Here is a 23,847-nt window from a genome sequence, read left to right as displayed (position 1 = left end):
AAGACACAGTGTTTAAGTTCTTGGCTAATGCAGAGGCCCTTAGCTGAAGATGGAACTACTGCTGAAGGAGGCTGACTTGCATGTGGAGTACTTTGGCTGATGTCCTACATGCCTGTCCTACCAAAGACCAGGGACTAAGGGAAAGAAGAATATCACCTTCAGACACCTTTTAATCTCTTTCTCCTTTGCAATTCCTTTAATTCAGTGGAGGCAACTGGAATAGGTTTTGTTTTCTAGTTAGTACTGCTGCAATGCACAGCATTCGTTTGCTTTCAGCCTCTCTAGCAGGCAATGGCTGGTTCCCAGGAAGCTGATACTTCGATCCTCTTCAGTACATATGCCTCCAGAGAAATTCAGGAAAGGATCCAAGAGCTGGGGTCAGAATAATGGGTGATGGTATGGGGCCTTCACTGAAGTGCATCTGAGCTGCAGACGTCTAGCTAAGCAGTAGGCTTACATTCATCGCTCTTTCCAGAGTCTGTGCTGGCATGTCTGGTTTGCTGTTTGCATCACGGGTTGTAGCAGTGGGCCTGGAAGATGTTCCGTGTGATTCTGTCTGAAGAGAGCTAGGGGCTTTGATGTTAGCTAGAGAAGAAACAGCCGAACAGTTACTGGGGGGGTCTGTGCCCTCCTTCTGTGATAACAGTGACTGGAGGGTTGTGAGGTCTGCTTTGTGCCTCCGGAGGAAGGCGGGGAACAGAGATGTTCCTGGGGGATGTCATCCAGGTGTGTGTGGCTGAGGGTTTGCACCAGGGTCTATAGCTTTCATTATTACACAACCGTACATAGTAACGTGAAATAGCTGCAGCGCTGCGTGCTTCCATGTTGCAGTTACGGGCTTGCTCAGAGCAACCTGCCATCCTGCATTTGCTTACAGAGGGCAGGACGAGGTGGGGGAGAGATGCTGACTGCTTTCACGCTGCTGCTCAGCTTGCTCTGTGGGAAATGTAACACCTCTCCCCTTCCCTTAATGCCCAGCCTGGCTCACCAAGTGAAACTCTTCACAGCAAGTCAGCGCTGACTCTCAAGGCCTGCTTTTTGGAATACTCATAAAGCAGCTTTCTTGTAGCTTGCTGGAAAAAAAATGCAGTGAAAGGCACTCTGATGACAGCTAGAGGGAAGAAATAACGTTCCTTGCAAACTTGCATGTAAGGGTAAGAAAAACAAGTGCAAGGGCTGTGCAAGGGAGGGGATTCTTATTTGGTGCTTGAATGCTAGAGGCTCGTGGGAAGTCTACGTGTACAGACAGGGGGGGCAAACAGATTTCCATTACCAATTGCTCTTAACACCGGTTGTGTGATGCTTCCCCTCTTCCTTTTCTTTTTCTTTATTTTTTTGTTGGTTTCTTCAGTTTCTTTTCTGCTTTGTTCCCTTCTGCTTGGATTAAGCCGTGCAACATATGTGGTATTTGCAAAAGAAAGGGTAGGATCCTTACAGCAAAATGAGTTGAGTTGATCCTGCCACGATTCCTATTTTATTCCCCTAAATAACCAAATCAATTAACCAGCCCGTTGCTCTGGGGAAGTACTCTACTCCTCTGCTTGCTGGCTGCACTGACTTTCAGGGCTGCTCTCAATCCCACGCTCTCCGCAGCCAGCATCTGCCCCCAGTGCAGCCCCCGAGCCCTCGGTGCTTTTGGGGAGGTTGTGGCAAAGGTCCTCCTGCACCCAGGCTCCGCGCAAACCTCGCGCCTCCTCGCACGACGTGACAAATGCCAGGTCACCCTTCTTCTTCCGGCCCCGGTGGCTGCTGTGAGCGTGCTCCCTGCGTGCATGGCACTGGCTATTTGCCAGGTTTAGTGAAAAAAAAAAATATTTTTTTCTTTTGAATGAATGAGTGAATGAATGAATGAATACCTGATTAAGTTAATGAAGCTGAGGCAATGGTGGGAGGGAGTGACTTGGCTGCCGAGTGCTCTCAGAGATCTGGCAGCGCATTAGACTTGCATAACGCTTCGCAGTTCCATGCTGCGCTCCATATGAGCCGCAGGAGAGGGCTGCAATAATTACCCGGCTTTTCGATTGAAACCAGCTGCAGGTAGCTAGTCATCCTTTTGTCCATTTCACTGGTGTCGGGGAGTCACTTGTCTTTGCACCTCGGACTTCCAGGGGCAGATGGCTGAGGCGCTTTCACGGAAGAGACGGCAGCGGTGCGAAAGCGTCCTTGTGGCTGCTACAGGCGGTCTGCTCGGCCGTCCGAGCTGTGATTCACTGGACCCATATGTCCGACGGAGGAATTCTTTTAGTTCCTGAGTTCAAAACTCCTATATAAATAACCTTGATGGGAGTCGTGTGATTTTTTTTTTGCCCTTCTTCGGTTGGCTGGGAAAAGGGGAGCAAAAGGTTTTCTTGTATCTGCTTTTTGTAAGAAAAGTCATTTTTAAATCCTTCCAGTTCTTTTTGTTTGCTGTTTGAAGCAAGCTCCTCCTGGCAGTCCCGGATGGTACATACCTTTGTTTCTCACATACTTAAATTAAGAGTACTGGCACTGCATGTTAGCACACCGCCTTCATTTGTCAGCGTTCCCTGCTTGAGAGCAATGCTGATTTGCATTTGTAGTTGGAATGTTTTTTTTTTAATTGCAACTGGAGCCTGTGACTGCGTATCCTGCTATGTTGTTATAAACCCGCATTATTTCATTTTCTTTTAATGGTTTTTCTGCTCTGTCTTGTCAGGGAGAACAGCCGGGGCCATCTCACCCTCGCTGCGCTGGGCTCAGCTAAGCGCCGCTGGTGATGAATTTGGCTCTCTGTGCCCGGTTTATTTTATCCGCCTGCCTTTCTGCCCACGGAACGGGAAGGAGTCGTTTGGCGGCAGAACGTGCCCTTCCCAGACTTGCCACAAAGTCACCGTGAACTCCTCTCCCGGTGCTGGGGGCTGCCGGTCCAGGACAGGCGTTGTGTGGGAAGAGAGGGTGTGGAATGGGTCGGTTTGCCTTTTTTGTGTTTCGCCTGCGTGCATTTGTACGTGTGCTGTGCCCTCGGATGGTCACATGGCCAGCTTGAGGGCCCGTGCTGGGCCAGCGTGGGTCATGCTGTAGGGCATCCCCACGTGGAACTGACTCTGAATTAAGAAGAAAAATGAGTTAATTAGAGGAAAAAAAGAACAGATGAATGGGATGCTGAAGTTGCTCTCATCTTCCATAGCACGCCTCAGGGCTGTGGGTGAGCTGCTGGCATTTAGTTGAGTCAGATGTAATGGTCAGTGATCCTGATTCGGCGAGGCACCCAGTGTTTGCCTGGGCCGTGAGCAAGGACTCGTATAAAATCGCTTGCAGTTCCAGCGTTGCTGAGTGAAGCCTGCAAGGAGAGGTGCCGGAATCCATTTCAAGGGGAATTTAACACGAATTCATCTTGAGCGTTTTACAAGTGGCCTAATTGCAGCTCATTTGCCGGCGTATAGAAGCTACCCGCGGAGCAATCTGCAGGAAGGACTTCCCGTGAAGGATGACCTTCCCGGGCTGCTCTCGGAGCCGAGCTCTCACGCTGCCCCGTTACTAGCCCGGCTCGAGAGCGCGTCCCTCCCCACCAGCACACGTGCTCAGCTGCAGAAAGGCTGCTTGGGCTGGCTGGTGCGTGCTGCTGTTGCTGGCTGCACCTTCAAAGGGGTGGGAATGCCCCCGGGACCCATTGTTTTTCATGGGGATTGCGGTCAGCCCTCCTGGAAACAAAGCCAGGCGTCTTCCTCATTTGTTCGGCCGCGTACGTGAAAGAGGGGTGGTTTTAAGCCACATGGAACGAGACCTGTGTGACATACCCGCGGTGCAAATGTGTTCCTACAGGCATGACAGTTTCTGTCACAAGTTAAAACGAGTGGCGAGTGGGTGTTGCTACATTTATAGTCACTCGTGAAATTTTCAATGGAAAATCGTGTAGGCAGCTGCCATTGTAGCTGGGCACATTTCAGATAAATGAAAAACATCAACAAAGTAATTTCTGTATTATACTAGCTTATAAATGAACTCTGTTCGCTCATGTAAGCTGCAGAAATGCCTCTGGGGGATTGGTGTAAGAGTGAAGGCTTTTCTTGTGCAATATCAGCAGGGCCGGTCCTTCAAATCTGACGTCCTGCAGCTGGCGGCAGGCGGTGCCGTGCGGGGAAGTGGAGGCTGTGAGCAGCATCTGCCCCTTGTGGAGGGCCGTAGGTGGGGTGCACGTCTCCTGCTGGGGCACGTGGGTGTCAACGCGTCTGCTCAGCACTGGGGTGTGCAGGGCGGGCGCTGCCTTCCTGCAGATCAGGTGCTCGCCGTGGGGTTGACCGATGTGCGCTCGGTGTACTTTCTAAAAGAGAAAGCCACCCTGTGCACACTTGCACGCGTGGCTCCGACCCAGGACCTGGGCCCTTTTGCAGCACGTAAATCCTTCTCCTTCCTCCCGAGCAGCAGAGAGCTGTGGAGTCCAGGGCTTCACCCTCGAAGAAGTTGCTCTATAATCAGCTTCCTCAGGTTGCATCGGTAGCCCCCAGATAGCTGACGCCGGCTCACAAAACTCCAGTCCCTGATGTCAGATGATCAGATGGGAAATTCCACGTTTAGCTAAAAAAGCAAGTTTCTGGTCTTGTGGGTTGCAGGGAGAAGCCAGAGACCTTGAGACCGAAAGGCCTCACACAGCAGAAGGGCAAGCTGAAAAAAAAAAAATGAAGAAAAGGCAAAAAAACCCTCCACCTTTATCATTTTAAGAAATCTGCTGCATGTAAGCCAGTATCGTGTGTCTCAGGGGCGAGGAGAGGGGCCTGACTCATGGTGTTTGAAGCCAGGGTTTGGCTGTACGAGGCAGGGGATTTCTGTGGGGCAGCGTGTGAATGCAGCCTTCTGGCAGCAGCCCTGCTGCGGGCTCGGCTCGTGGCTCGAGGAGCGAATGCTTCCTTGCCTCCCGCTGCCATCCCTGCAGCTCATGCTGGGCGCCGGGATGCCTGGCACCTGTGGAGCGTGCTGGAAGAGGAGGACTGCCCTCTGCTCATAACTTTTTGGGGTGATACAGGGAATAAAGTACTATTACCATTTTTTTCTCCTGTACCCGCTTCTCTCAACTCACGCATCATACTTGCTTCATAAAATTTAAGGGAATGCCAAGCCACTGGCACCTCACCTTCAGTGATCCGCTGGTTGAGGTTTGCTTATATCAGTTGCTCTTTATATTGTCTGGAGGGAGAGGAGGGATGTGCAAAATAGCTCTGCTCACGCTGCAAAAACCTGTAGCCATTTGCTGTGGCGGATTCCCAGAAGCGTAATAAGCGCTCGCCCCGCGGTGGACAAGCTGTCTTGCAGATGCAGCGTTGATGGGGAATCCTTCAGGTGTTGGGAAGAGAATTTCAGCCTTTATTAGAGGTTTTCATGTGTCCTATTAATGGCGCTCCGCAGTTGGCCCTCCTGGGAAATCTGCCAGGGAAGCGTGAAATCGGTGGGATCGGACAATAAACTCCTCTAGCTGCTGTTGGCGTGCACACGGCAGGGCTAATGAAACCCACAGCGGTTACAGCCATGGATGTGTAGCTGGCAGAGGACGGGCCGTGGAGCCGGGGGAAGCTGGCATACAGATCTGAGAGCCGAATGCAGCTGCAGGGTTCAATGTGCCTGCCTCCTAATCCCCGTGAACCTGATCCTGCAGATGCCAGGCTCCTGGGAGAGGAGGGGATGCAGTGCCTTCCCCCTCCGCCGATAGCCGCTGATGCTGAAGTCACCTGCTCAGCGTGGCACGGCACGATGGGCAGGCGCCGCGAGGCAGGAGCGTGAGCCCGATCCCCCCCGGTAGCACACCAGGCACAGAGCTGCGTGTCAGGTGCGATTCAAAGGATTACTTGTTGGGTGTACGCTTTGAATCTTTCATTGATGTAAACCTGCCAGGCGGGGCAGTGCTGCCTGACAGAGAGGAGACCCAGTTTTTTGCCGAGTGCGGGAAATTGCTAGTCATACCTGGAGCTGGAAAGCACAAGCTAAACTCCGGCAATCACAGTGAGCGTGCCGGCTGCCCAGTGGCAAACGGCTGTGTGACTGCTTGCTGCTGCCGGGACGTGAGGGATCACCAGATGGGGGACCTGAAGGTCTTCTAGAGACCTAAAACCCGGCCAGACAGTGGGATGGTGAAAGGTGCCTGATGGCTGAGGGCAGTGACAGCGGGACTGGCCCCAGCCTCCTGGCTCAGGTCTGGGTGGTGGGACGCGGCAGGAGGCTACGGCGTGGAGGGAGGCGCTGGTTTTACCTTTATTGCTGGTTTTACCTTTATTGCTGGTTTTACCTTCGTTGCTGGTTTTACCTTTGTTAAATGAGCTCCGGATAGCTAAGGTCAGCCCTTCAGGCTATAACCCAGCATCCTCTCATGAGTTTTAAATTTGTTAGATGAAATAAATAGGAAAACAGCGTTCTGGGAGACGTAGTGAGTTTTAAAGTGCCTTGCAGAGGCATGCCGGAGCTTTGCATGAAAAATGCACATCCTGAGCTCTGGTGAGCAATCCCTGCGGGACCAGAGCAAACCCAGATGGTGACTCCTCCAAGTGATTATTTTTCTGCCTTAAGCCTTTCCAGGAATTTGAGTGTGGGCAGGCTGCCAGTGGACACTGGCTGTCCAGACACTTTAGCAATGTTCCCTGTGTACGAGCTGCCAGAGATACCAAAGTCCAGCTGCTGTCCCTGATCTCTCTGTCCCCTTTACCTTCCTAGCCGTAATTACGCGCGCACGCACGCACGCGCTTGTGTGGCACGCGCCTACAGAGCGCCTACAGAGAAAAAATCACCCAGTGTTTGCTGCTGTTCTGAGTATCTTGCGAATCGCGATCGACAGCTCTGGAGTTAAAGAGAAAGGAGATCTCCAGACTCGGAAAAATTGCTCGGATCAAAAAAAAAAAACAAGCAACATACAAATGATAAGCTGTGCCCCGCACCTCGGAAGGCGGGCGTTCATCTTTCTAGGGCAACCAGCAGAGAGCGGTTTAACCGTGCCTTGTACCTCTTGCCTCTGACGCTCCGGCGCGTCCGCCTTTCAGTGCTTGCCCAGCAAAATCAGCCCTGCTGCGGGAACCTGAATTATGCTGAAAAATTACCATTTCGCTCTAAGTCTTGGAGCAGAAATAGGCTGTTTTTTGCCGCATATTTGCATCTCTGCAAATCCAGTCCTATGTCTGCTGGAGTTCAAAGTCTAACCGTGAAGTACTCGGGCTTGGAAAAGTGGGGCAGCCTTCACCGCTCTCCTGCCGTCTCCTCCTCTGTCTCCATTAAGCTTGTTCATTCCTCCTGTGCTCTCCGGGAGATTTTGGGTGGCCCTTTTGTTGCCGGTGATGCTGAAGAGAGCCATAAGAAATATTAACAAAAGGAAAAAAAAAATGAAAAAGATTTAGCGTGTGGTATTTTTGAGGACTGCTAGCTTTGCCTTTGGAGGCTACCCAAAACTCAGTGGTTCAATCCTATTTAGCAGAACAAAACCTTCACTTGAGCTCCCACAAAGTGAAACCTCGCCGGGTTTCGTACAGCAGCACACCAGTGATTTTCATGTGGGGAAGCTCAGGCCGATGGCCTCGGGCTTTTGGAACGACGGGGTGTGGGGGAGTCCGCTCTGCCCATTGCACCAGCAGGGGCTGGCCCTGCCCGGTCCCGCACACAAGCCCCCTTCCAGCTGCGGTGTGCGATGTGTGGACGCTCGCTGTTTTGGGCCAGCGCCCTGCCCCCATCCCACATCCCCGTTTTCCCCTCGCAGCGCCCGCGGCCGGTGCGAGGGAGCGGTGCGAGTGCCCCGGCCAGCAGCTGCCGGCTTATCTGCCAGAGCCGACCGCCCAGGGCAGAAGACTACAGTGAGCTAAACTTAACTAAGGATGACTGCGCAAATGTGAGCTCGGCGATTTTATTTTTAGTCGGGCTTAAAAATAAAAACCCGTAAGTCATGTGTAAGATAATAATTTTAGCTGTTGCCAAGACACGGCGAGCAACTGCGAGGAGGAGGAGGAGGGGGAAGACCCGTGCGGATCGCAGGGCCCCCCCGGTCTCCTGGCTGCCCTTGCCCGGCGGCGCCGGTGGGTCAGGGCCATGCTTGAGGTGTCGCTGGGCCTTGTTCTTTGGAGGCTGCCCCCGAGTTCAGGGAGACTTCCTTTCATCCTCCCCCTGGCCAAAAAGCCAGAGAATCTGCCCCAAAACGTTGGGTCCTTTAAGCAGCCTTTGCCCAAAGCTGCAGCTGATGGGTGTGCTGGTTTTTCTCTGCTTAACAGTCCAGCGCTAATTCGTGGCAGCTGTGCAGTTGGTGAAGGAAAAACAACAAACTGTTTTTGTAGGGTCTGCGTGGCTGTTGGTGTTTGGTTACTGTTTATCAGTTTATAGGGAATGGAATAATTCACTTAAGGCCGATTGTATCAGACCATTAAATGCCTTAGACTTGTTGGATTATGGCAGCTTGGAGGACCACAAATGTAAAGAATGCTCTTAAAGACAGGTTTAATCTTTGCTTAATATGTCTTCAAAGCACTGCGTGCACGTATAAACATCAGGCTTATTGTTCATTAGAAGTGAGGCAATAGGGAAAGAAACCCCCCAAAGGAATATTACTTGCCATAAGATAACTATCAGTACTTTAAAGTGGCTTGTATCCCGTTTCCACCTTCTTTCCCATCCACTCACTCCTAGTTCTTTCTCCCTTTTTCTTTCATGTAACGCACGCTTTTCTTGCAGGAATTCCTGCTGTGCGTGAGGCGCAGGGCTTGTAAGCGCCCACGCTCGCTGGTCTTTCAGAGCAGCCAGAAGCATGGGGGGAAAGCGGTGGCTGGACAGCGAGTGGGAAGAACTTCGCCTTCCATAAAGTTTGTTGTGAGGCCGGGCAAGGCAGGAGCTCCTGGTTTCGGGCAGGTCGGGGAGCACTTTCAGGTTTTCTTTCAAAGCGCGATGTGATTCAGTTACAGTATTTTCCTTAGCAGACAGCGGGAGTTAGGGCCTGGCTTTGTTGCTCCCGTTGACTTGGGATGGCCGGAGTCACCGAGCTAAGCGATGCAGAGCAGAGAGACAGTTTTGCCCCAGCCCCTTAACACCCCCTGAGCTTTTACTGTGGTAGGGGCTCCCGATTTGGATTAGGAAGACCCAAACGTGCTTTCCCAAGTGCTATAAATGAGGTGTCCCCGGGGCCAAGTGAGCTCAGCACTGGGCCTGCTGGGAAGCAGGGCTTTACCCGCTCCTTCCCTGGAGCATCCTGGTGCTGCCTGCATGCTCCCCACAGCCTCCCTGGTCAGCAGTTGCTGAAAAACCCAGTGGTCGGATCCAGCCAGCGCTGGAAATGCCACCAGCACTGTGGCGGGGCAGCTTGCGGCACAACAGGGCATCTCCCCACCCAGGCACCTGGCTGTGAGGTGTCAGGGGCAGAGGGATTTCAAATCACCGAGTTAAAAAAATGAACATATAAAGGAGAAGTTAAAAATCTGGCTCAGAGCCACCTTTGGCTTTGCGCTGCTGCTGTAAATAGATGGCGTAGCCGCGGCTCATGGCTGGGCTGGTTGCGTGTGCCCGTAGCCAGCTGTGGCATGGGGGGAGAGTGGGGGGCGGAAGCTGTATCCACAGCCCTGGCTGGTGTGACACGAAGGGGTTAGAAGGCTCGGCAGTAACCCACCTTCCCTCCACTCCACGTGCAGCTGCTGGCTGCTAATGCAAATATTGTGTGTGTGTGCGGGAGGTCACGCCGCGCTCCCGGGCTTTTTAGGACGCGGGGGGTGAAGGTGACCCTGTTGTTGCAGGGGAAGGTGAGGGTGGAAGGAGGGACCTTGGAGACATGAAGGGGTTTCCTGACAGAAGGAAGAAAGCAAGCTCACGAGACATTGTGGGCAAGCCCCTAAGTGCTTGCTGCTAAATCTGACACCTTATGGTCAGAGGGTTTCTGACTTGCCTACGGTTTTAATCGCTTTCATGATGTGCTCGTGGACGTGCCCAGGATTTTAGCTGCTGTGTGCAGTGCAGCTGTCTGCTGCTCCTTGACATGAGAGCAGCAATGCCCAACTGTTTTTGTTTTTCCAGCCTTTTTTTCCTCTTTCTCGGTTGCTGGTTCGGGGTGTCGGCTTGTTTGTTCCCATTTCCCGGTGCTGACGGTGTGATTTCCCCCCTCCCTCGCCCACCCTCTCGTTGCAGAGTCCAGAGGAGCTGTCGGAGGATCGTGCTCACAGGGAGATGATTCCTCATGAAGTCACTGGATCCCTTGCAGAAATCAAATGTGACTTTCCGTTTATCAGACTGAAATCAGAGCCAGCCAGACAGTGAAGCAAGCACAGTGGAGGGGGGACGGCGAAAGATGAAATCCAACCAAGAGCGGAGCAATGAATGCCTGCCGCCCAAGAAGCGAGAGATCCCCGCCACCAGCCTGCCTTCGGAGGTGAAGCCGGTCCTGCCGAACGACAACCACCGCGCGGACAACCTAGCATGGCTCCCCAGCACGCCCGGCGGCCAGAGCGGCCTGGGGGCCAGGCACAGGCCCGGGGGGACGTCGGCGGAGGTGGGCTTGCAGCAGGGTTTGCACAAGCCGCCGGCGGCGGGGCTGGACTATTCCCCGCCCAGCGCGCCCAGGTCCGTGCCGGCCCCCACCACGCTTCCCACCGTGTACTCGCCCGCGCTCTCCCAGTCCGGGACCCCCGTCTCCCCCGTGCAGTACACGCACCTGCAGCACACGTTCCAGTTCGTCGGGCCCCAGTACAGCGGACCATACGCCGGGTTCATCCCCTCGCAGCTGATCTCCCCGACCGCCAATTCGGCAACCGGCGCCGTGGCGGCGGCCACGGCTGTCGCAACCACTCCATCCCAGCGCTCCCAGCTGGAGGCTTATTCCACTTTGCTGGCCAGCATGAGCGGCTTAAGCCAGCAGGGGCACAAAGTCGAGCCGCACCTGGTTAGGACGCCCGGGCTGATCGCTGCGGGGTCTCCTCCGCCCGCCCAGCAGAACCAGTACGTCCACATCTCCAGCTCTCCCCAGAGCGCGGTCAGAAACGTCTCTCCTCCAACCATCCCGGTCCCCCTGCACCCCCACCAGACAGTGATCCCCCACACGCTCACCCTCGGCCCTTCCTCCCAAGTGGTGGTGCAGTACAGCGACACCTCGCACTTCGTCACGAGGGACGCCCCCAAGAAGCCCGAGAGCGGCCGGCTGCAGGCGATGCAGGCCAAGGAGGTACTGAACGGCGAGATAGAGAAGAGCCGGAGGTACGGCATTTCGCCCTCTGCCGACATGGGTCTAGTCAAAGCAGGCAATAAACCAGCTCCTCACCATTACGAGACCAGGCACGTGGTGGTGCACTCAGGCCCCGCCGAGTACGGCGCCCGGGATTCCTCAGGGGTCCGAGCCTCCGTCATGGTGGTCCCCAACAGCAGCACGCCGACGGCGGACATGGAGGTGCAGCAGGCCACCAACCGAGAGACCTCTCCCTCAGCCCTCAACGACAAGGGAAGCTTGCACCTAGGAAAGCCGGCCCACCGCTCCTACGCTTTGTCCCCGCAGCAGGCCCTGGGCCACGAGGGGGTGAAGGCGGTGGCCACGCTGTCCCCCCACACCGTCATCCAGACGACCCACAGCGCCTCCGAGCAGCTCCCCGTCGGGCTGCCGGCGACGGCCTTCTACGCCGGGACCCAGCCGCCGGTGATCGGCTACCTGAGCGGCCAGCAGCAAGCGCTGGGGTACCCCGGGGGGCTGCCCCAGCACCTGGTGATCCCCGGCACGCAGCCCCTGCTCATACCGGTCGGCAGCGCCGATGTCGAGCCGTCAGGCGTCGCGCCGGCGATAGTCACCTCGTCTCCCCAGTTCGCAGCAGTGCCTCACACATTTGTCACCACCGCCGTCCCCAAGAGCGAGGCTTTCAGCGCCGAGCCCCACACCACCCAGCCCGCCTACCAGGCCACCATGGTGCAGGCGCAGATCCACCTCCCCGTGGTGCAGTCCATCGCCTCCCCCGCTGCGGCTCCCCCCACGCTGCCCCCCTACTTCATGAAGGGGTCAATCATTCAGCTGGCCAACGGGGAGCTGAAGAAAGTAGAGGACTTGAAAACAGAAGACTTCATTCAGAGCGCGGAAATTAGCAATGACCTGAAAATAGACTCCAGCACTGTGGAGAGGATCGAAGACAGCCATAACCCAGGCATTGCTGTGATACAGTTTGCGGTTGGAGAGCATCGCGCACAGGTAATAGCGACACGTGGTAGCGGGGGGCAGCGGGGGGCACCTCGGTGCGGTCCAGTCGCTTCGGGTCTGCCTGGGGTTAGTTTCTCATCGTTCACACCCACCCGTGAGACTGACGTGGGTCCAAAAAACGGCTGTCTGGCACTGTTGCTGGAGCTGCCAGGGGCACACCGATGACTAGTGTGGCCTCCTGGATGTAAAGCTGGTCTTCCTGGGGGACCAGGCTGCCCTCTTTTCTTACGTCCAGGTTGAACTGCTATGGGACTGTGCTCAGTGCCCTCACCAGTCCAGGGGAAACATTTACGTACTCACTGGGAATGATGAGCACAGAGCCATATTGCAGAACTCAAGGCAATGCCCCTGTTCCTTACCTGCGCTGTGCTAGCACCCCGAGGCCCCAGCCTGTCTGCATCCAACCCTGTAGAAGCACACGGTGGAAAAATAACAGTCCTGGCATCATGCAGAAACATCCCGAGACTAGGGGGCAAACCGGATTTGCTGGAGTAAGGTCACACAGTGTGTTATTGTCAGAGCCAAGGCAAAGAGCTGGATCTTCTTCCACCCGCTGGCCTAGCCGAAGGTCTTCATTGCCTGGTTAGGATTTTGCATTTTGGAATAAATCCTGCTGTGCTTTATAGCTGGAGAACCATAGGAGAAATTACACAATCTTCATGCTTTCTTATTCAAATGCAAAATGGGTTAAGCTGTATGAGAGGATATATTTTGCATTCTTGTAGGTGATTTTGACCTTCCACCCCAGAAAGCTTGGGCTAGATTCAGCGCAAATCCTACCCTTGAGCAATAGGTAGGCTGCGAGGTTGTGAATTTCCATGGCCTGGAGGCAGCTTGGAGCTGTCCGGGAATGCGTCCACTCACACGTAAGTTACTGAAACACTTCAGAGTTTTACTGAGGCTTTAGTTGTGAGTGGTTTAAACACTGTGCAGCTCACATAAACTGTCTGTTCCAGGGAAATTTGGGAAGGAAAACCATCTAGGTGGCTGGTCAGGCTGTGCTTCTGACCTTTGTTTCTCACTGTAGGAAAAAAAATCCTGTAACTTTCCAAAGATACTTTTAGGTTAAGATTGTACTGATCATAAAGCATTATCCTATTGCTGTCCATTTTCTGAGCAATTTAGATTATTTCCTACTGAGGCAGGGGCAGATATACCAGGTAGCAGCGTGGTTCCTAGAGGTATTCATCTGAAATAACGTCATAAGTGTTCTCAGTTTGGTTTGAAATACAGCTGCAGCATTTGCAGCCATCAGGCAGCACCCTCAGTGATGGAGAACCAGAGGGAGAGAGAGGGGGAGAGGAGCTGAAGTGTACAGATACAGTGAAGCACCCTAGGCTGACGGTTTGGAGAAGAAAAACAAACAGGTACGGCACAGAGGAGCAAGTCACACAAGAAAATCATACAGCCACAGCGGTCTGTGTCCCTTCCTTCCCAAACTGCGCCTACCTGGCAGTGACTACGTGCGCCACGTCCTCTCACTCATGTCAAATATGCAGGTTCCCTGTGTGGTTTTGTTCGTAGATGTGCACGTGCCATCTGCACAACAGACAGATACATGCGTACGTGGACACATACATACCTAGATGTCGTGTCGCTGGTGTTTTCAGGAGAAAGACAGGACTTCTTCAACGCTGCAGAATGGTATTTTGGTGCTGCCAGGGACAGCTTGTGCGTTGCAGGCCCCGTGATTAGACGAACTGTCCTTGGGTCAGAACCAGTTACTCTAATTTGCCCCAGTGCCTTGAATAATGAGATTTCAAAAAGTAGCAGTCTCCCCTCTGCGATTTGTCCCCTGCTCTCCTTGCTCTCCCTGCAGCCAGACCGCCGGTCTCTGCGCCGGCAGAAGAGGTACAAATTAGCAGGTAGCGTTTGTGTCATGTCTCGTTCGCAGATCTGTCAGCACAGCCGAGGTGCTGAGGTGCTGCGTGCTGGGAAGAGCGCCTTTGCAAGGGGTGGAGTGCCATCCTCTGGCAGAAAGCACGCCGAGCCCGAGGCTGCACAAACCCGCACACCGGTCTCACCCAGCCAAGTGGCACCTTATGCAGAAGCCTATCAGGAGCGGGCTGACATCATCGCAGCCGAAATACTCCCCAGCTGTGTTTCCCACAGGGGATGCTTCCAGAACCGAGGGAGAGTCACGTAGAGATATGATTAGCGCGAGGGTTTAATTTAGGTTTCCTGCGGATTCCAGGACTTGGGTCTCTTCCCGGATCAGCTGTGTGCCTGCATGGCAGGGACTGCTCTGCCGGTTTTCCCTCACTTGCTCAGAGAGAGGGAGATCATTTCTGCGTGGGTGAAGTCACCGCTGACCTCACCCTTGGCCCAGCGTGGCTGTACGGAAGCATTTAGCCCTATCAGCAGGCATGTGGCCGTCTCTACTCATTAGAAAACTGCCCCTGTGAAGGGGGCTTAGTCTTCCCCTCGAAAGAATGGTATTTCATCTCACAGCTTAGGGCAGAGGCTCAGTGGTACCGCTACACTTACGCACTGACTCCCACATCCAGAGGGAACATACGTACACGTGTAGGTCGGCCTCGCAAAATGTTTTACCATAACTAGGTCCCAGCTGCAGATACGCTTCTGGAAGGAGGGAGCTTCCCGAATGGCACTGTCAAGGGAACGTGAGCTGTGACGAGTTAGTGCCATACAGAAATAGCGCTGTTATCATTAGCTCCGGTTCCCTTACATGCTCCTCCCGGTGATCTCTGGGAAGTCATTATAGCATCGATGATTTCGTATTTTCAGACTCTATGCAAGCACTAGCTAATTTCCACACCAACTGAGGGACAAAGGTAGGAGGTTATTTTTAGCTGAGCGTACACAACGCACACGTAGGGAGGCACCATGCGGCTGCTATTGTATCACGTAACTGCAAGCCCACAGCTGCTCCTCCCCAGCACAGTGCTAAGGCAGAAAGAGGTCATCCTCCCACCTTCCCCCCTCTTCCAGTCACCTTGCAAATCCAGCCCTCTTCCAGGCACGTAAAACCAGGAGACAATTAACCCACCTAAAGCTGTATTCCTTTGCTGTGAAATAACTGCCCTTAGCCCCTGAGGGAAGCTAGGTTTCCGCTTCATGGCATCCCTGCTGTGGGTGAGTAAGAAGTGAAACGAGTATCAAATGGATGAGAACCCAAAGTTCAGCGGTTATTCCTCTGAATTCAAGTTGCCTAAAAAAACCCTATGGATCTGAACCTCTTTGCAATTCAACATATTATTCTTGTAATAACACGTACATCGTTATTACCTGTCCTTTCTTTTGCTGCCAGGAACAAGCGGAAGCTGGCAATTCACGTCCGTTTCTGTTAAGGTCAAAACCCACAGGAGATGCAAAAGTAGTTCTCTGAAATGCTTGCTTTGATCCCTGAGCTTCAGCTCCCACTAATTTCTAAAGTACAGCTTTAAAAAGAAAGACGAACGTGCAGGTTATAACTTTGCTTTTATTTTAAAAACAGAGCCGTAGACATTAGAGATGGAGAAGCTCTGTAAGACCATCTAGTTAGCAGCCGTGCCAGTTCAGTGCATATGCTTTTTAGACTAACATCTAGTTTTCCATTTATATCTCCACATGCACACAAACCAGTCATTAGTTATTTTGCTCAGCTCCCTCCTTTTCATTACCTTTGGCACCGTAACAGACACAGAAAGAGAGATGTTGACTGTGTTCACTGTTGCAGATGGAGATCTCTCCCTGCCTTCCTCTCACGTGATCCCCGTATCTTTGTTCCCAGGCCATGGGGGCAGTAAGTCCTTACTCCTCTGAACGACAGGGAAGCTGTATTCTGTGTTCAGACGTGTGTTACTGAGTTCTGGGAATGCAGTAAGCAGATAAGGGCTCGTGATAAGCTCACCAGCCAGTGGTCTGGCAGGCAGAGATGGCTGCCCTTGAGAAATGGAGTTTCCCAGTGGTGGGATCACGTAGCTGGGCAGAGCCATGGCCACTGACCTTGAAGCACCGCTTTTCGCAGTGACAGTGCGCTGAAGCTGGGCCAGATGCAGCCCTGGTGGGATGCTGAAGGCTTCATGACAACTCCCGTGTCACCCCACCCATGCCGGGTCCCTGTGGCCAGAGGTGCTGCTGCCTGCAACCCCGTAGTCGTCTCAGAGGAGATAAACTCTAGTGAGGGCAGGTGTTGTTTGGAGTGGTGGGAAAATGAGGAGCTGTTGTCTCTGTACAGCTCAGATACACATCCAGAGCCATACACTCTTCCTAAGCAAAATTTTCTTCACGGTGGACAGCAAGTGCCATAAATCTCAGAAGCTTCCTCCCTAACTGCCCCGTGTCAGGAGGGATTCATGCCTTAGTGGAGGAGGAAAGGTCACGTACCCTTTCAAACCAGCGGGATTTCACACCCCCCCACATCTCCGGACAGTCAGAGGTGCCTCTGCAGGTCGGTGTTTCCCCACAGCTGCTCGTACCCCTGCTGTTGGGGATGTGCTGTCAGGCAGGGTCTCCTTGACTTGAGGAACCTCTTGGCACCCACAACAAGGCCTTCTGCAGCCAGAGTGCCACCGCTTCATCCCACATCGTTTCCATGAACGACTTCCTATAATTTGTTCTCAACCCACCGCTCGCTCCTGGTGTCATCACATTCTAATAATGTCAGAGAGAAAAACACCAACAAGAAAAACGTATGTTTACCTTTGTTAGAATATACTTAACATTGCTGCTTCTGTTAGGCACCTTCTCCTTTAGTGCTCCTCATGTTGGTTGCAGCAGCTCTTCCAGCATGTGTCGTGGGTGTTCAGCTCCAGCATGCACTTCCTGAGCACTCTGAATTGCCTTCCTTGCCTGCTGAGTTTGGCTGAGAAATGACGTGATACAGGGATATAGAAAGTTACAGGTATGCAGTGACTGCAATGAGACGTTTTGGCTGCTTTCATTAGTCATTGTTCAAAAATTGAAATAAAGCAGTAGCTTTGCAGTAGAGCCCGGTGTGCTTGAAAGGGACCGGCGTTTTGGTTTCTGCCTTTATTGTCTTAATAGTTAGAAAGGCACAGAAACAAGTTTCATCTTTCTTCGTTTCCTGCAACAGTCATGCCAAGATGCTGGAGGAGGGAGCTTTTAAAATTAACTTTTCTTATTTTAATGCAGTGGTCAGGAGAAAGTGTTACAGAAGGGTTTTTACTGAACTTTCTGCTACTGACTGTGGAGAATGGTTATGTTAAAATCCCAATTTAGCTGAATCCAGCAGCAGCTAGCTAAAGCAGTGCTTGATAATCAGTGAGGGAATCCATTTCAAACTGGTAGACTGTGAGGGTGGTGGGGCACTGGAGCAGGCTGTGGATGCCCCATCCCCGGAGGCATTCAGGGCCAGGCTGGATGTGGCTCTGGGCAGCCTGCTCTAGTGGTTGGCAACCCTGCCCAGATCAGGGGGGGTGAAACTAGATGACCTTACAGGTCCTTTTCAACCCAGGCCATTCTGTGATACGATTCTATGGTAAGTCCATAAAAGATACTACACATCCACCGCCTCTCCTAGTCAGACCCCTTACTGAGGTATGTATGTGTGGAACAGGATCACAAACTTGGGGCAAGGATTTCTGCAGGTCTGGGCACTGGAGGATTTAGAGAGATCCTCCAGCAACATGAAGTGACAGGACTTCATGATTTACTCTGGGGAGCAGGAGGATGTTTTGTGCCTCTGAGATACTGCTTTTGGAATTCCTCATCGAGTGGCTTACTCTGCTGGGCAGCTGGAGTGTCAAAAGAATAGATAAAGTGTTATTCACTAGCCTGACCGTACGAGTATGTAGCGTGTATTTATTGATGTTTTAGGGTTGGGTTTTTTCGGCTGTCTCAGGAGCTGCAGTTGTCTGCTAGGACATGGTGTGGGCTTAACCAGCTGAAATAGCAGTCAAAATCTGTTGGGAATCTTTGGTTTCCTCGTCCTGGAGCCTCTGTCCCTGCGCTGTGGGACATCCCTAATCCAGCCCCCCTGCCCACAGTGCATGTGGAGCTGCTGGGGTCCAAAGGGAGCTGCCAGGGGCCCTGCTTGCAGCAGCACTGACAGGAAGGTGGCAGGGCTCCTGGGTGCTGCTGTACTGCCCCCTGCTAACCAGGGGTCCTCAGGATGCCTTGGTATGAAACACACCAAGGAATCAGTATCCTTATCAGAAAGAAAGGAACTTCCAGAAGGAGCCTTTGTGGGGGTCGTTGGGTCCAGCCTCTTGTGCCAGCCAGGCCATGCAACTTCATCCCAAGATTCATGCTGTTAACATTATGAATAAAGGTGGTTGAACACAGGAGTACACAGTCTGTGTCTTCAGCCACTTCTGTTCCTTACTGTTGAAAGGCTTGATATGACATCATTATTCACTTCCAAGGGCGAGAGAGGGGTTTGCAAGCCTGCTGTGATGTTCCTTTCAAACGAATCCGTGCTGCTACGGAGGGAAGGCTCCCCAGACAGCCGGCATGCTCTGTGCATGCTGAGTGGCTTGGGCAGGAGATGGGCACGTATCGTGTCGTTTGGGTGTGCTCTTGCCCTTTGGCCTCACCAAGTCGGTGTTCGGCGATCCGAGCAGGATCCTGCCCATGCCTGAGATGACCTGCAGAGGACACAGGGCTCTCGGGCCCAGAAAGCGGTACCCGGCCTAAGGGTAAGCCTTCCTCTTAGAGCTGCAGATCTCACCAGAGTTGCACACAGCATGTTAAAAACATGTGCCAAGTTTTTGAAAGTATGAGTCAGAATTTCCTGCCCCGACAGTGCCGTGGCAGAAGGGCTCAGTCCTGTAGGTTGTGAGTCAGGAACCCACATCCACTGTTTGATCCTGCAGGCAGAGGCTGTGCACATAAATGGGTATTTAGGTGCTTGTGGTGTCAGGTCCTCAAGGCCCACCGTCAGAGGCTTCTGGAGGAGTAGGTGGGAGAAGGGGACAAACTGCTCGGGGTCACAGGACTGCGTGGGGAAGGTGGGTTCGTGCCTGCTGCTGTTACAGACACAGCTTTGTACGTACCCGTGGCCTTCCCCTGTAATTTGACATCTTCAGCATGCTGGTAAGTATGCACTGACATGTGCAGAGGTCGGCAAGGGGAGGTGGCGTTCCCGTGGTCATTTGGGAAATCGCGTGTCAGAACTGGGAGCAGAAGCCAGAGTCGGGGAGCCGTCCTCTGGCTGCCAAGTGCCTTTAGGCCTGGGTGTCAGGCTCGAGGTACTGCAAGGGTACGGCGGGGAGCAGAGTTTGTCGGATGCCAAAGCTGTTTTGCCTGTTAGGTCTCTCTGAACAGTTGGGTGGAGGTAAAGATCGATTCCTGTTGAGGTTTTGTGCTAAGAAGTGCTGAGCTCAGAGTCTGTTAACACCCATTTGACAAGGACGAGCGTGAAGTCTGGTGCTCGATGCACAGACTTCGCAGGAACCGAATGGCACCTGTACAATTCCTGCCTCACTGCTGTCGCCAGCAGCGCCTGCTGGGTGCTGCGCACGTGCCCCAGGGCAAAGGCATCATCTCACGCTCTCTCCTCTCTCCCTCTCTCTCTTTCTGTTGTCTCTCTTCCTGCAGGTCAGCGTGGAGGTCTTGGTAGAATACCCTTTTTTTGTATTTGGACAAGGCTGGTCATCCTGCTGCCCCGAGAGAACCAGCCAGCTCTTTGATTTGCCATGCTCCAAACTCTCTGTGGGGGATGTCTGCATATCGCTTACGCTCAAGAACCTGAAGAACGGCTCTATTAAAAAGGGCCAGCCCATGGACTCAGCTAGTATCTTGCTGAAGCATTCAAAGAATGACAGTCTAGCTGGAAGTAGACACAGGTATGCGGAGCAGGAAAATGGGATTAATCAGGGAAGTGCACAGATGTTAGCTGAGAATGGTGAACTGAAGTTTCCGGACAAAATAGGATTGCCTGCAGCACCTTTGCTCACCAAAACAGAACCCAGCAAGCCCCCGGCAACGAGGAAGAGGAGGTGGTCAGCCCCCGAAACACGAAAACTAGAGAAATCAGAAGAGGAGCCACCTTTGACTCTTCCCAAGCCTTCTTTTATTCCTCAGGAGGTTAAGATTTGCATTGAAGGTCGATCCAATGTAGGAAAGTAAAAGTTGTTTGGGGAAAGGAAATTAGGCTATCCCTTGTCATTTTTATCCAGATTACTGTACTGTAGACTAAATAACCCAGTATTTACATGTTATCATCTTATTTTAGGTTTATGTTATAACCTTGTTGTTATAGTTGCAGCTGGTATTATGCAGGAGACTGGTGCATATGTTTTTCCACAAGTGTTTGTCAGTGACTAGGTTTATTGAGAGCTACAGAAGGGGCAGTATCTGCTTCACACACCCTTAGTGGAAATGAATGTGTTGTCGTGGCTCCTGTTTTCTAACACCTCGTGTAGGACAGGGTCCAGCTGTGATTTTTTTCTTTTTGTCGTTATTTTTTTTGTGTTTTTTTTTTTTTTTCCTTGTTTTGGTTCCCGTTCTAGTTTTTCTGGGGGGAGGTGAGGAGAAGGGAACTGTAGCAGAGGTGTGTGTCACGCGTGGTGTGTGTGTGCGTGCGCCCGTCCCGAGGATGGACCGCAAAGAGGTTTTCTGGCCCCAGGTGAACGCTGAGGACACAACCCGCAGATGTTACCGAAAAGGATCAGACCGTCTCTGACGTTGTCAACAATAAGCCAACTCCCGCTCAAGGCTCTACAGTATATATATATGCGTGTGTGTGTATATATATATATGTGTGTGTGTGTGTGTATGTATATATATATTTCCCCCCATGGGGTCAGACTGCACTGATTTTTACTCACGAAGCAACTGCCACACCACCATTTCCCTTCTGCTTGCTCGTGCAGTCCGGTGCCGGGAGGCCACACACACACACGGGGCGGCTGTCCTCTGCGCCTTTCACCCCGCGGGCTCCTCCGGCGGCGTGGTGGGCGCGCGTGGGCGTGCGTGGGTGTGCGCAGGGAGCCCTCCAGCTTGCTGGACATGCCCTGTTTCCGTGCAGTGTTAGACAAATCCATCGGGTTAACGCCATGGACGTTTGCTTCCACGAGGGAGACGCATACTGCCCCTTTGAGATCACAGGCATCCATTGTTTGCGGTTAGGTTGCAGATCTTGGTCTTTAACTCTAGTACTGTTTTTGGTTCATGATTATGGACAACCCGTGCCACTTTTTTCAAATTTCAGTGTGACACAGGAACCCGATGTTGAAGATGAACGTAGAATGTCTTTAAGCACTTAAAATGCTGTTCACACTTTATTGCTGAGCATCCTGGTCTAACACTCAGTACGTACTGTATCTCACTTTAATCTGCTCGCAAAACAGCAGCAGCAAACAAATTAATCTCTTCAACACTGTAACTACATGCAACTATGTAAAGTTTTCTCACAAGCAAGATGCTGAAAGTTTCAATGTGGTTTCAAAGGGATGAATGTGAATTACTGAACTAGTATGTGACAGTCATTGTCCACAAAGGACTACTTAATAGGAGGCACTTTTTAAACTTTAATGCTTGAGGAAGAGTTAAAGGCATATGCGAGCTGACAGATAATAAAAGAAAAAGAGAAAGGAAAAAGGAAAGAGAAAAAAAAAATCATTGTCCAGTGTTTTTGAAAAAAGATGGACTTTAAAGAATCTTGCAATTTGCACATCTTGAGTTTATCATTTGTGTGGTATTCCTGCAGTTTTTACCTAATAATGTTGTGGGTTGGGGGGGTCTGAAAGAGCATAAACAAATGTAGCAATTACTCACTAACCTGCCTACGCTCTAGGCCATTTCATAGGGTTATTGTTCCTTTCAAAGTTCATTTTCGGTCTTTCTGCCGTATCTGCCACACAGAACCTAACACAGGTCCTACCGGGACAGCTCTGAGAATTTGTCTTCAGACTTGCTGAGAGAGTTTTCCACAAGAAACATTTCTATACATAAGCAAGGTGTTTGTTTGTTTTTAAAACAAACCTATTGTTATTTTATTATTATTATTATTTGTTATTTTAATTGCATTGTTTTCCATTCGAAAGACTAGATTTAAGAGTTTGGTACAAAACAAGTTCGGGGGGGGGAGGGGGGGAAATTCACGCCGTTCAGTCTTTTGTTTCCCCAGGTAGGGCCGGATCCTTTGAGGTGCTGTGCACCCAGCCTCCCGAAAAGTCGCGGGGAGGTGCGAGTACTAAGTGCTTCAGGTCTGAGTTACAAAGCCTCTTGCTGCCAACAGGGATCTCATTGATGTCAGTGGGATTTAGCTCGGGCCCTACGCGCTCAAGCATTCACATCGTTCCTTTTGGTTGGTGAGTTCGCGTCCTTCAGGTAGTTTTGAAGAAGCTGTACTGATAGGGAGAAAAGGAAATAAAAGTTCTGGATTAGAAATGCAGTACCTAAAGTGAACAAAGTTATGTAAAATCATTTTCCCTCTCCCCTAAAAAACAGTGCTTTTATTTAAGAAAAGAAATGTTAACCCCAAACCCCAGCTTTGACTCTGTTATTTGTTACTTGAAATTTAGCTCACACCAGAACTAATTGTTTTTATACCATATTCTGGGGTGCACCAAAAAGTTTAAATACGTTTAAAATAGCTTGAAACTTTTCTTGAATTTCCTTGAATTTTATTAACCTCTCAGCGGGCTACCAAATGGCTGAGCGGGTTTCTTCTCACAGTCACACTGCTTAGTTAGTGCTTATTTGTTAATATTTCTGCTCAGAGAAGTTGCTTAATCTTCCATATACTCTGCTCAGGGCACTTGCAATTTGTTGTTTTGTTTTGTTTCCTGTTTTGTTTTTCAGCTTTGATGGTAAAGGAATAGAAAGAATTACAGATTTTAGTTCGCGTTCGTACCACTATTTCCGTAATTCACACGTGCTCGGAAAAAAATCTCAAAGAGAACCATACGCAGTCACATTCGCGGTCAATAAGGAAGCAGGGGCTATTAAACTGACTGGATCTATTCAACTAACACTAAAAAAAATAAAAAATAATAATAATAAAAAAATACGTTTTGAGCAATAGGAATGTATTAGTTCTGTGCTTGTATTTCAGACTGAGGAATTCTGAAATAACTGGTTCTTTCCCAACAATCATCCCTTTCCATGCTTTGGCTTTCGTAGGATGTGCAATACTTTACGTGCCAACGTAGACTCACCCGTGCGGTGTTAGCTAGATCTCATACCCTCCTCTGGTTTCCCCTTTCTGTTCTCTTGGAATAGTTTCTTTCTTCCTTCCTTCCTTTTCTTCCTATTAAGAACCCTCTCGCCCCCCCAAATAAAAAAGAAGCGTTTCGGGGGCGTTCCTTGGCCTGGCAAACACCAGCCCTTGTTCTGTTCAGCAAGCGGCCCGCCTCAGCCTCGCGTCGCCGAGAAGCACGCCCCTGGCCTCCGCGCTGTAAGAAAAATAACAACTTTGATCCAGGAAGATAAAAAGCGCCTAGTCCGGGTTTCCCCCGTCACCACCACCACCAGGAGAGGAGTTCTGGGGTTCCTTACGTCTCCCAGGGGGGGATTTTGCCAACGTGAGCCCCCGCAGGGCCACGTGCGGCCGTGGGGCCGCTCGTTGTTCGCTCCGTGCCCGCCCGACGGGGCCGAGCCGCATCTGGGCGTCCACGCGTGGCCTGGCCCGGCTCCCCTTTCTCTCGTTTTCGTTCGGTCTCTTTTTTTTTGTTTTGTTTTCTTTCCTTTTTCTTTCCTTTTTTTTTTCTTTTTCTTCCTTTTTTTGTAGCAGGCCTGTTTAGTTTACAATGAAATGCATACAATCACCAAGAAATTAGTCAGGGCGAAGAAAATAAAACGAGAACCTC

The 23,847-nt window shown here is 51.6% G+C and overlaps 1 protein-coding gene and 1 long non-coding RNA gene across 9 annotated transcripts in view; both read left to right on the top strand.

Moving 5' to 3' along the window:
* Positions 1–23,041, top strand: part of ATXN1 (ataxin 1) — a 210,325-nt gene extending 187,284 nt beyond the window's left edge. For 7 of the 8 annotated variants that reach the window (XM_035316752.1, XM_035316746.1, XM_035316745.1 and 4 more), the window contains 2 exons: positions 10,084–12,118; positions 19,631–23,041. In XM_035316752.1, coding sequence (XP_035172643.1) covers positions 10,244–12,118; positions 19,631–20,161 — 2,406 coding nt within the window. In that variant the 5' untranslated portion in view covers positions 10,084–10,243 and the 3' untranslated portion in view covers positions 20,162–23,041. The remainder of the gene's footprint in view (positions 1–10,083; positions 12,119–19,630) is intronic. The other variant, XM_035316749.1, reaches the window with a different exon arrangement.
* On the top strand, positions 18,169–19,623 carry LOC118161428. Its single transcript, XR_004748019.1, has 3 exons — positions 18,169–18,302; positions 18,465–18,468; positions 18,749–19,623. It is a non-coding gene; the product is annotated as an uncharacterized LOC118161428 (long non-coding RNA).
* Positions 23,042–23,847: the final 806 nt, after the last annotated feature.

The sequence above is a fragment of the Oxyura jamaicensis genome, chromosome 2 (assembly GCF_011077185.1).
Source record: "Oxyura jamaicensis isolate SHBP4307 breed ruddy duck chromosome 2, BPBGC_Ojam_1.0, whole genome shotgun sequence".
Classification (NCBI taxonomy): domain Eukaryota; kingdom Metazoa; phylum Chordata; class Aves; order Anseriformes; family Anatidae; genus Oxyura; species Oxyura jamaicensis.
This window is presented reverse-complemented; position numbering and strand designations above follow the sequence as displayed.